Source organism: Lethenteron reissneri, unplaced genomic scaffold (genome assembly GCF_015708825.2).
Source record: "Lethenteron reissneri isolate LAM-NWPU_2019-01 unplaced genomic scaffold, ASM1570882v1 scaffold_1574, whole genome shotgun sequence".
In the NCBI taxonomy this organism is placed as follows: domain Eukaryota; kingdom Metazoa; phylum Chordata; class Hyperoartia; order Petromyzontiformes; family Petromyzontidae; genus Lethenteron; species Lethenteron reissneri.
In genome coordinates, this window is record NW_026891305.1 from 82,068 (window position 1) to 95,015 (window position 12,948).

At 56.1% G+C, this 12,948-nt stretch overlaps 1 protein-coding gene across 1 annotated transcript; it reads right to left on the reverse strand.

The window, feature by feature from the left end:
• Positions 1–524: 524 nt before the first annotated feature.
• LOC133362671 (protein Wnt-7b-like) lies at positions 525–7,343 on the reverse strand (the record flags this gene model as incomplete). The annotated part of the gene is made up of 5 exons (XM_061581593.1): positions 525–574; positions 2,201–2,654; positions 4,528–4,802; positions 5,250–5,476; positions 7,333–7,343. Coding segments are annotated over 5 exons (1,017 nt in total), but the record flags the coding sequence as incomplete, so codon positions are not given.
• Positions 7,344–12,948: the final 5,605 nt, after the last annotated feature.

The following is a 12,948-nucleotide window of genomic DNA, read 5'->3' on the forward strand; positions in this document are numbered from 1 at the left end:
CCAGCAAAAAATTATAGACAGACATATAAGCAGACAGATGTCACCAAGATACACAGAGCGGGCAACACAGGTACAGAGAGGGGTGATCGTCTCTGTGGGGTGGCCTTAAATAGTGAAGGCATTACTTTAGTTCATTTAATTCCGTTTGTTTGCATTTGCTCCGGCACATATGTAGTGGCGGTGCGCGCGACAAGGTGGGGGCGTGTGTGTGCGCGCGCCGGGCGTGGCTACATCGAGTGTGGGGGTGTTGACGCACACCGACAGTGATGGATCACGGGGCGGCGCTGGGTGCGTGCTTGTGCACGCAGACACGATATGGGAAACAGGATCGTGGGCAGCGCGCTGAGTGATTGGTCAACTTGGGTGGGTGCTCTCAGCGACGTCCGCATGGAGGACTATAAAGGGGGACGCGCGAGAGCACTCGGGGAGTTATTACCAGCTGAAGATCGAAGACGGAGTTGAAGAGATAGGGCCCTGAGACCCCTAGCCCCGCTGTCCTTGTAAGGGCCGGGACCCTGTGCGGCTCAGAGGCGAGGCTGTGGGACCTGGGGCCTGGTGTCCATGTGGAACCAGGCTGTGGGACCCAGAGTCGAGACTAATAACCCAGCCGGGTGTGTTCCAAGAAGCTACGGGGCGTAAGAGCCCGTGTGGGTATAGCTCAGGGGAACCTCGTGGGTTATGTGGCAGTTGCCACCCGTGTAAAATAAGTTGGTGTTAATAAAAGGTGTGCTACCCGTCAGAGTCGTCTCCCGCCAAGTTACTACTTTACACAGGCATACGAAATATACTTCAGTATTTACGATATTTACATCATTTAAACGTTGTCCTATATGTACAATTATATGCTGTGGAATGTACATACTATATTAGGATCACAGATGCATGCTGCACTAAACACTTAAACATTGTACATGTACAACTCTTGGGTAAATGTATCCGTATAGATGCATTCAGAAAATACTTCATAGTTCATAAGCATATATATATTTTTAAAAGCATGTTATTAATGCATAGATAAGCGGTCATGCGTGTCAGGCTACTATACAGTACGGAATGTTGTCTTTAATAAAGCAAAACTATTCAATGAAATTAACCTTATATGTATCTACACAGTTGTATATAGAGCGTGTCTTTAATAAGTGACCTCTACTGACCAGCCTGGTGAAGTCTGGACACACACATTCCTCAAGGCCCCGTAAGCTATTCAGCAGCGAATTTCCAAAACGGACTGTGCGTGTATTAGACACACACAGACATATATACACTGGGCCCATATATGTGTGTAAGAAAATGTGTACAATAATTAAGCGTGAAATTCATGCATAGAAAGGGATGCTGTACAGAACACGTATCCACAGTATAGTACAAATTACGGCTCTATCTATATTGTATTATTTATATACAGTAAATACATAATCGTTGCAGGGCATAAGCTGCATTAAAATAATATAACAAAGTTTGAATGCAATTGTGTATATTTACACGATTCTGTGCACGCGTGTGCATGTATGTGTGTGTGCTGTGTGTGAGAGTGTGGGGCCAGTGTGTGTGTGTGTGTGCCGTGTGTGTGTGTGTGTATGTGTGTGTGCATGTGTAGTTGTGGAGAGAGTGGAGAGCTTCCCATACCTGGGCAGTGTGCTTATGACCGGCTCCAGTTTATCAGCAGAGGTCTCACTCCGAATCAGTCGAGCGGCAATATCTTTTCATCGGTTGCGTAACGCTGTGTGGAAGCTACCTGGTCTGTCGCTCCGCACGAAGCTTCAGGTCTTCTCGGCCACGGTCATTCCCTCCCTTCTCTACGCTTGCGAAACGTGGACCCCCCTGGTGGAGCATCTTCGCCGGTTGGAAACATTTAGGCTGGCCTGCCTACGATCCATCTTGGGTTTAACCAGGCTGGATTGTGTGAGGAGCTCACAAATCCTTGAAAGATCTGGGCAAAGTCCCATCAGTGAGCTCCTCCGGCAGGCAAGGCTGCGTTGGCTGGGTCATGTAGCCCGCATGCCCAGCCACCGCATGCCTAAACAGCTTTTGTTCGGCCGGATCGAGGGGGCTAGACGGGCGCGGCACGGGCTGGAGAAGAGATGGAGTGATGTGGTACAGGAGGACGTGGAGCTGAGTGGACTTGCCGATGACTGGTACCAGCGGTGTCAAGATCGGCCTCAGTGGAGGAGGCTCGTGAAGGACGCTACTGGGCAGTTGCTGCACGCGCTGCAGCGCCCGTAGCAGCACCAGCGGAATTTGCACTCGCAATGCCACGAGCGCGTGTACTGGCGCGTGTTGTAGCCGCGGCCGCAGCACAGCAGCTCGCAGCCGTCGGCGTGCGGCGACTTGCGGTCGCACGGGCGGCCGCGCGTGCCCACACTGCCCGTCAGCCAGTCCTCCTCGCAGTAGTTGGGCGAGCTCTTGGTGAACACGAGCTCCGTGCGGAGCGGCTTGCGGTGGGCGCGCGAGCGCCTCGTCTTGAGGAAGGCGGGGTAGCGGCGGCGGTAGCGGCCGGCGTGCACCGGCTCCACGTGGACCGCCTCGTCGTACTTGCGCTTGAGCGCGGAGCCCACCTCGCGGAACTGGGGCAGCGTGGCCCAGCACGTCCTGGTGGTGCACGAGCCCGACACTCCGTGGCACTTGCACACCGGCTTCATCTTCTCCTCCAGCACCTGGCGGCGCGTGGGGGGGAGAGAGAGACGAGAGGGCAGGAGAGCATCGGGGAGGTAGGTGGGGACAAGTGGGGGGGGGGGGAGAGTGGGGAGGGAAGGGGTGGGGTGGCGGGTGGAGAGGTCAAGCGAGGGAGTGTGCGTGAGGGGTTGCCGTACGCGGGGTTGGGACGAGAGATGGTTTTGTTTTCACCCCCAAGACATTTCAGCGCCTGCCTGGGATTGGATCTGGAGGAGTGCTCGGTTTGGGGAAATCGCCTGCAGAGGAAACAGGGCCCCACGGGCGTAATGATAATTCCTTGCATTCTAGATTCAAAGTTTTCGTAACTGCAAGGATCCATACTCCGTGGTTCTTTCGGTAAAGTCACGTGGGTGAAAATAAAAATTATAAAAAATAACTAAACTCAATCACAACGTTTCGGAGGTAACACAAGCTTCCGTCATCAGGTGGGACAACCACAGCAAATTTGTTTTTTTTTTCACCTAAATGACTTTACCGACATTCCTTGCATGGCACGCGAGCGCCTTCATTCAATGATGGGCCTGCAGGTGGGATCAGGGGGAGAGGAGACCCCTGTCGAGAGCACTCAAGGAACACCGGGGCAGACGAGCTGCAAGGGTAGCAGCAGCAGCAGCCCAGTGTCGCCGTGTCGCCACGAGCAGGAGGTGGCTGGCTGGCTGGGTGGGTGGCCACCTGCAACCCCGTGGCCGTGCAGGGAAAGTGAAAGCACCGGGCGAGTTGCTCTTAACACGTAGGCTTTTGCGACCAATGTTATTCATAATCAACGTTTTTGGGTTTAGATCGCGTTATTTATAAATGTGTCGTAACCCTCCACCACCCGACACGTAAAAAAAGTGTCACGTTGACAAAAGACAAATAGTTCACTGCTTTAGCCCACCGGTGTGTTGAAGCCACAACATTTACAATTTGAGTACGACGTTTCGCTGGTAATTGCATCCAGCATCATCGGGCAATTCGCCAGAATGGTGAGGCTCTCCCCCCTTGAATCTTTGCACCTGATGAGTTGATGAGTTAATGATGACGTCACCCTGCTGCTGCTGCTGCTCTATATAAGAACGGGAGACACAGCAAAGCCTCACCATTCTGGCGAATTGCCCGATGATGCTGGATGCAATTACCAGCGAAACGTCGTGCTACTCAAATTGTAAATGTTGTGGTTTCACACTTCACACCGGTGGGCTAAAGCAGTGAACTATTTGTCTTTTGTCCTACGTGACACTTTTTTACTGATTGGCCGTGTCGGGTGGTGGAGGGTTACGACACATTTATAAATAACGCGATCTAAACCCAAAAACGTTGATTATGAGTTGCTCTTAGGCTGCGCTGACCTGGAGGACCTTGGAGGGAGGAGGTCCTCAGTGGAAACGGAGCCGCCAATGTCAGGTGCAAGGGACAGGTAAAGGTGCAGTGCTGCAACCTGCTTTGTGGCACCACTGCTGTCAGAAAGCCCTCCTCCCCACTCGAGGCCACGTTGCTCTACTCTCCCACACTGACCACACGTCTTGGATAACCCCCCCCCCCTTCACCCCGCCGCACGTGGCGCACCAGGTCGCCTAACTGCGGCGTTGCTCATTTCGCCGCCGCAATTAGAACGTCGTGCCGCGCCCGGAGCACCCAAGCGAAGACTTCCGATCCGCCGACCCGTTATACCACCGCCGCACGCCCCCTACGGATCGCGTTCACGAGTAGATGAAGTCATCGCGCGCCGATGAATGACATCAACCTTTCCGATTCAAATGGAGAAGCGAGGTCTGTAAACGGACGGCGCGTGTCGTCGTGATCTGCGGAGACAGCCGATTGAAAGGCGTCGTGGGAAGACGAGGAGCAGGGTAGGGCACCCGCGCGCCCACGCACCTTGCGCCCGGCGACGTTGTTGTGCAGGTTCACGAGCGTGCGCGTGTTCCGCTTGACCTCGCGCGCGTCCACGAAGAGGCGCGAGAACTCGAGGCCGTGGCTGAGGTCGGCCGAGCAGCCGCCCCAGCGCCAGCCCCCCTGCGCGTCGTAGAAGCCGCCCCGCTTGGCGCCGTCGCAGCCGCACTCGCTCCGGTCGCCCCGGCCGCACGCCGCCGTGATGGCGTACGCCACGGCGGCCGAGATCACCGCGTGCTGGAAGGCCGCTTCTCGGCTACCTGCTCGTGTGGGGGAGCGCACGCACCAGGGGGGTTATACGGCAACTGCTGCATCATAAGCTCGCGGGCAGCCTGCTGATACATGGAGTCCTCTCTGAGGAGATACCAACTGGGTCAGGTGTGCGACAGGGGTGTCTCCCAATGTCACCGGTGTGAGTCATGTTGTGAATGGAGCCCTTTGCCCAGGCGGTCAGGGGAAATCAGCGGATTAAAGGGGTGTAGGGAGCCAGCAATAAGTTTAACCCGTAAAAACAAAGTTTTTCACTATAAATCCTTTATATGCGTGGCATCGGGGCGGCTAGAGTCCTCTCGTCCTCTGGCTTGAGATGGCTGCCACCTATGGGTCAGATGATTGTCTGCAGTATTAAATACTTGGTAATTTAATATTTAATTTGTTTTCCCTTAACAGTGTAAAATTTTGGAAAAAAAATTTACACTGGCGCTCACCGCCTTTGAGCTCCTGGCCGAACACCGTCTCCTCACCCAGCGCCAAGCAATTCCAGCGGCTGAATCGGAACTGGTGCCGGCACTCGCCGATTCCCAGCCGCGCGCCCTCACCGACCACGACCATCGCGTCCGGACGGCTCCGGCACAGCGCCCGCTGCCGTGGCGACAGTCCCGGAATCTTGCCGCAGATGATGTTCGCGCCCGGTGCCACGACCGCGGACAGCGCCCTGCGGCGATGGGGAAGGCAGACGGACGCACAGACGGGCGCGTGGACGGACAGCCGCCCGGCGTTGCGGTGACCAGCGCGAGCGAACGCAGCAGCAGCAGCGGCAGCAGCAGCAGCAGCGTGCAGACTTTTTTTTCCCTCGACGATCTTCACAGCGACGCGTCGCCATTCATTGACCCGACATTGCCACCGCAGCCCCCGTCACGACACCGCACGACGAGCCTGGCTTCTCAACGATGGCGATCTCTCTTACCCCACTCGCGAGTAGAAGGCTGCCGCGAGAGCAGCAGCGATGAGGAGGAGCAGGGGGGATGGGGGGCGGTGCGATGGTGCCCAGCGGCGAACACACGCGCTACGTGGCGCCGTCTGCCGCGTGGCCGAGGCGCTGGCGCGCGACATCTCGCGGCGCGGGGCTCCTCCACTGCTGCTGTGACGAGTCGAGCCACACCACTTCGTCACACGCAGCAGCAGCACCTACACACACACACAGTGACACACACACAGTGACACAACAACCGCCATTCGCTACTAAGTGGCGGTGACGTCACCACGACGCTTGTGCCAGGCCATGTGCACCTTGAGGCCACGTGAAGTGTCTAACGCCCGCTGGCAGGAGGTCACGGGGCAGACCCAGGTGCAACGGGTCGACTGACCGAGATGACCGAGATGACTGGCTGATGCACCACCTGTGCCCCCTACTGTACCAACTTGCTGTGCTTTAGCCACCCGGCGCTCCGCTCGTTGTTGTGAGCGTCGCTCCTCCGCCCTCCGTTGTTGTTGGAGGGAGACTGCCTCCAACTGCCCAGTAGCATCCTTCACGAGCCTCCTCCACAGAGGCCGATCTTGACACCGCTGGTACCAGTCATCGGCAAGTCCACTCAGCTCCACGTCCTCCTGTACCACATCACTCCATCTCTTCTCTAGCCCGTGCCGCGCCCGTTTAGCCCCCTCGATCCGGCCGAACAAAAGCTGTTTAGGCATGTGGTGGCTGGGCATGCAGGGCTACATGACCCAGCCAACGCAGCCTTGCCTGCCGGAGGAGCTCACCGATGGGACTTTGCCCAGATCTTTCACGGATTTGTGAGCTCCTCACACAATCCAGCCTGGTTAAACCCAGGATGGATCGTAGGCAGGCCAGCCTAAATGTTTCCAACCGGCGAAGCGTAGAGAAGGGAGGGAATGACCGTGGCCGAGAAGACCTGAAGCTTCGTGCGGAGCGACAGACCAGGTAGCTTCCACACAGCGTTACGCAACCGATGAAAAGATATTGCCGCTCGACTGATTCTGAGTGAGACCTCTGCTGATAAACTGGAGCCGGTCATAAGCACACTGCCCAGGTATGGGAAACTCTCCACTCTCTCCACTACTACCCCATCACCGATTGGGAGTTGTGGGGGTGGAGTGTCCGATGGTACAAAATACCCAGGCAGGTGCTTAGTTTTGGTGGGGCTGATGGTAAGGCCCCACCTCATAGTGGCACGCTCCAGTATCAGCAGCAGCGTCTCCAACTCCTCTTCTGAATGAGCAGCTATTACCAAATCATCGGCATACATAACGTGGTTTACCAATAGGGAGCCATCCCTTGATCGCACCCGGGCGTCGATCAGCCTCCCATTATATCTGTGTAGTGGTGTTAACTACTCGCTGTTCTCAAACTGAGAGAGCGGATCGTAAACAATGTTTTCCCGCTCAATCAAACGGTCAGGGTCAAATGGGGTGAGGTAGGATCCAAACGCCAGATTGGGAAGGACCAATCGGAGGGTTCCACAAGGTGGCCGGGGATTAGACAACCCGGCCACGAACAGGTATAAAAGCCGGAGCGCTGAGAGCTCTTGGTGAGTTCTGCCACACGAAGACCCAAGTCGGCTGAAGACAGCTAGGACCCTGGACCAAGCCTTCCAGCCCTTGTCAGGGCTGGGGCTCAGTGTCACCAGTGGTCGGAGGAGATAGGTCCTGGATAGGACCCTGGCTCCCAGCCTTCCCGCCCTTGTGAGGACGAAGGTCTTGAGCGACCAGAGGTCGGGGACCCGCTGGGCCAGCGGCGGGTCAGTGTGCCTCCCCTAGGTCCCAGCCGGAGGACGCTAGGCTAGCGGGAAGATTAGATAGACAGCAAGTCCGAAGGCTGTACCTTCGTAGAATAGGAGCGAGGAGTGAGTGTGAGCTGTGCAGGGTCAGGAGACTGTGTGTCAAGATAATAAACAGTGTGTGCCATAAAGAAGTTTAGAAGTCCGTCCTTTACAACACTACATCTGTACCAGATGGAAATTCCCCCGGTACAGACACTCACTCACCTACACACACAGACAGACACTCACCTACACAGACATTCACTCACCTACACACACACACACATACAGACACTCACTCACCTACACACACAGACACTCACTCACACAGACATTCACTCACCCACACACACACAGACACTCACTCACCTACACAGACATTCACCCACCCACACACACACAGACACTCACTCACCTACACAGACACACACAGACAGACACTGACCTACACACACACTCACCTACACACACAGACAGACACTCACCTACACACAGACAGACACACAGACAGACACTCACCTACACACACACACAGACAGACACACAGACAGACATTCACCTACACACACACACACACTCACCTACAAAGATCCCCCGTATAGCCTTAACAGACTGTAGGGGCAAGTGCTGTTAGCGAGCACCTATGAAGGCCGGAACGGTACACAAGGGGGTGGGTGGCCAGCACCACGCCCGGCCGCCTTTGTCTCCCCAGGGGCTATGTTTACACACCGCACCAGGTACTTACTTAAGGCTCAGTCGACCTAGGGAAAGCCCAGGACCGGTTCAGATAATCGTCACTTGAGTTGGCGCAGCGCGCTAACCGCTGCACTACCGCTCCCCACGTCCATAAATAGCGGCACGCCAGGTGCGTGACGTCATTTATCGACGGCCTCTAATCAAAGCACACAAACACGTTCAGAATAATTGTTTCCTGATGGGCTTTTGTTGATGAAGCAAGCAGGTGTAATCAACTCCGTCGTGTGTTCTAATTGCCCAAATCGCCCTGTGAAACGCGCTCACTCACACGCCGCGTGCACGTGTGTTGCTGGGGCCTTGATAAAGTCATTCATGAAATGTGAGCGACTTCTCACGCCTCTCCCCCAGAGCCACTCCACGCCACTGCGTAGCTTCGCACACGACACCATTCACCCTCGCCGGTGGGATACATTTCACCTAGTCATGTTGTCAATGACATTCAGTTAACAAACATCGTCGTGAGGATGCACCTATTCACGACAGAGCCGAGACATACAAAATAAAAACAAGCAATTGGCAAGATTGTTACTGGTAGGAACCTCTGGTTACACCAGCCCACAGGGGATTATTGTGTCCGTCCGTCCGTCGTGCAGGGAGGGGCTGGGTGGGGAGGGTAGGGCTGGGAGGGGAGGGGCTGGGGGGGGAGGGTGGGGCTGGGTGGGGGGTGGGGCTGGGAGGGGAGGGGCTGATGTGGGGAGGTGGGGCTGGGTGGGGGGTGGGGCTGGGAGGGTAGGGGCTGGGTGGGGAGGGTGGGGCTGGGTGGGGGTGTGGGCTGGGAGGGGAGGGGCTGGGTGGGGAGGGTGGGGCTGGGTGGGGGGTGGGGCTGGGAGGGGAGGGGCTGGGTGGGGAGGGTGGGGCTGGGTGGGGGGGGGGGCTGGGAGGGGAGGGGCTGGGTGGGGAGGGTGGGGCTGGGTGGGGGGTGGGCTGGGAGGGGAGGGGCTGGGTGGGGAGGGTGGGGCTGGGGTGGGGGGTGGGGCTGGGGAGGGGAGGGGCTGGGGGGGTGGAGGGTGGGCTGGGTGGGGGGTGGGGCTGGGTGGGGAGGGGCTGGTCACCCCGTGGTGCCCTTATAAAACTCAACGTTTAACCTACTCACGCCGGCTTGTGCCCGCCCTCACAGTTGGGCATATTGGCGGAATACACCACGCCGCCGTTGACCCTGCAGGCCATTGACTGAGCAACCCAACGTCACTACCAGCTCCCTCCGCAGGAGGAGAAACGTGTTCAGTGTCAAGAGCGACACGTCAATGAACCCGTGATCTCGGGGTTCACATGTTCACGTGCTAATGCATAAAACCACGAATGTTCCCAACTGTCTATAGCAGGGGTCGGCAACCTACGGCTCCGGAGCCGCATGCGGCTCTTTACGGGCTGCTTCTTGACGATATGTACGTATGTACTCAGATGCATTGCGGCTCTTGAAATACTGAATTTTGTACCGAATTGGAAAGAAATGGCTCTTCTTGTTATTTTGGTTGCCGACCCCTGGTCTATAGGAATCATCCAACTTACATGCACAGCATTATTTCTTCATCTTGTTCGTTGGATTGTTATTTTTTAAAGAAGCTTAAGCAACAATAAGTTCAACATCTTATCAAACCCATTTCGTTCATCAAACAGATTTCTCAAAACTCCCCCCCCCTCCCCCCCTTCAGCGTGTGTTGGTGCGGTGTGTAGCAGTGAACATCGCCGCTGGGGAGATTAAGGCGGCCGGGCGTGGTGCTGGCCACCCACCCCCTCGTGTGCCACAGTGCCGACCTTCATAGGTGCTCGCTAACAGCACTTGCCTCTACAGCCTGTTACATCCATACGGGGGGAGGGGGGGGTCATTGTTGTTGTTGTTGTGCCGCACATCTCTGATGTGTTGTTGATGTTGATGTTGTTGATGTTGTTGTTGTAATGCTGCGCGCACAAAAGATCCCCCGTGTAGCCTTGACAGGCTGTAGGGGCAAGTGCTGTTAGCGAGCACCTATGAAGGCCGGCAATGCGGCACGAGGGGGTGGGTGGCCAGCACCACGCCCGGCCGCCTTTGTCTCCCCAGTGGCGATGTTTACACACCGCACCAGGTACTCATTTGAGGCTGAGTCGACCTAGGGGAAGCCCGGGACCGGTTCAGATAATCGTCACTGGTATTGGCCGTGAGCGGGAATCGAACCCGTGTCGCCGGGTTCATAGCGCAGCGTAGCGCTAACCACTACACTGTCGCACGCACACTCACGCACGCACACTCACACACACACGCGCATACACACGCACACACACGCCCACTCACGCCACACACACGCCCACTCACGCACACACGTACACACACGCACACTCACGCACACACACTCACACACGCCCACACACACACTCACGCACACGCACACACGTACACACACACGCACATACACGCACGCACGCACACTGACGCACACGCACACACATGCACACACATGCACACTCACGCACACTCACACACACGCACCCGCACACACGCACACACACGCACACTCACGCACCCGCACACACGCACACACATGCACACACAAGCCCACACACACACGCACACTCACACACACGCACCCGCACACACGCACACACATGCACACACGCACACACATGCACTCAGGTGTGAGCACACCTGTAGTGTCACGTGACCTGTAATGCCCGGTTGCTTGTCAAATTCCTTCTTGAGTACTTTTGCACGCGGAGAAAGCCAATGCGTTCAACTGGACACACGCGCGTGGAGATGGGTCACGTGTAGAGAGTGGTGAGTGAACCCTGTTGCTTGAGCCACTCGTAAAGCCGCCTCCGCAACTTCCCTAATTAAATTATTAAATCCACGAGGCGCTACTCACGGAGGGGGGAGGGGCGGTAATTCCACGAATACGATCTGACTTTTTAGTTGCTGCAGGAAATTAAATCGGCTATTTTACGCGTCCAAATGCAAAGACTCGTTTGAGGAAGAGAACGTCGAGTGCCACGTGGCACGAGTCGGCGTTCTCTCGCATGCGATGAAGCCTCTTGCATTCGTTATGGAAATGTCAGGAGTGACCTTTCGCCAGTGTGGCTAAGTAAACACACGACGGCAGGACTGGACTCGATTAACGATTGGTTTCAAGGGCAGATTGAAAGTGAGAGCACTTTTATAAAGCAAACGCATTCCCAGCCCCCTGAACAAAAGAAACTGGTACGATCCACTCTGCAATATAAACGTGTGCGTCTCTGACTGCTGCAATGTCTATAAACTCAAACATCTGTTTTAGTTCACAAAGCATGGCCCACTGAGCGACGTAGCGCTCTTGCAGAAGCGACCTGGCTTTCACAAATGATAGCCACATTGAAATGGCTGATGACGTGGACACTTAAAGCAGCCAAACACTCTGAACGCGTGATGTTGATTCTAAATGTGGAGGGGGAAAACCGGAGGACCCGGAGAAAAATCCACGGGGAGAATATGCAGGAGATGGTGGGTGGTGAAGGGTGATGTTTGCCATGGGTATTGTGCACGATCCACCCTGGGTTTAACCAGGCTGGATTGTGTGAGGAGCTCACAAATCCTTGAAAGATCTGGGCAAAGTCCCTTTGGTGAGCTCCTCCGGCAGGCAAGGCTGCGTTGGCTGGGTCATGTAGCCCGCATGCCCAGCCACCGCATGCCTAAACAGCTTTTGTTCGGCCGGATCGAAGGGGCTAAACGGGCGCGGCACGGGCTAGAGAAGAGATGGAGTGATGTGGTACAGGAGGACGTGGAGCTGAGTGGACTTGCCGATGACCGGTACCAGCGGTGTCAAAATCGGCCTCAGTGGAGGAGGCTCGTGAAGGACGCTACTGGGCAGTTGGAGGCAGTCGCCCTCCAACAACAACGGAGGGCGGAGGAGCGACGCTCACAACAACGAGCGGAGCGCCGGGTGGCTAAAGCACAGCAAATTGGCACAGTATGGGGCACAGGTGGTGCATCAGCCGGTCATCTCAGTCAGTCGATCCGTGGCACCTGCTGGGTCTGCCCCGTGACCTCCTGCCAGCGGGCGTTCGACACTTCACGTGGCCTCAAGGTGCACATGGCCTGGCACAAGCGTCGTGGTGACGTCACCGCCACTTAGTGGCGAATGGCGGTTGTTGTTGTGTGCCTGTGTGTGTGTGTGCCCGTGTGTGTGTGTGCCCGTGTGTGTGTGTGCCCGTGTGTGTGTGTGCCTGTGTGTGTGTGCCCGTGTGTGTGTGGGCGCTCCGGGAATGAGGGATAACGGGCGCGGGCTACACTTCATCCCGCGTCCCCTCCGCCTCCCACCACCCCCAGAATCCCACCAGCCACCTCGCCACATTCCACAGTTCCGAGTTGCACGTCACCCCACACAACACTCACTCATAGGGACACAGAGGCAAAGTTCCCCCGTGTAGCCTTCGACAGGCTGTAGGGGCAAGTTGCTGTTAAGCCTGCAAGCTGCTGACCGATGTTGCCACACCGCACCAGGTTCTCGTTTGAGGCTGGCTCGAAACGCGTGCGTCTCTATAAACTACACACAGAGGTAAATACGCACGCAAACCTGCGTTCTGATATGCACATAAATGCGCGTACGTGTACGTATGCGTATTTATAGACGCACACGTACGTGGCACATACACAAGTACATCCACGCATACATTTGTGTCCGCGCATACGTACACACGCACATAC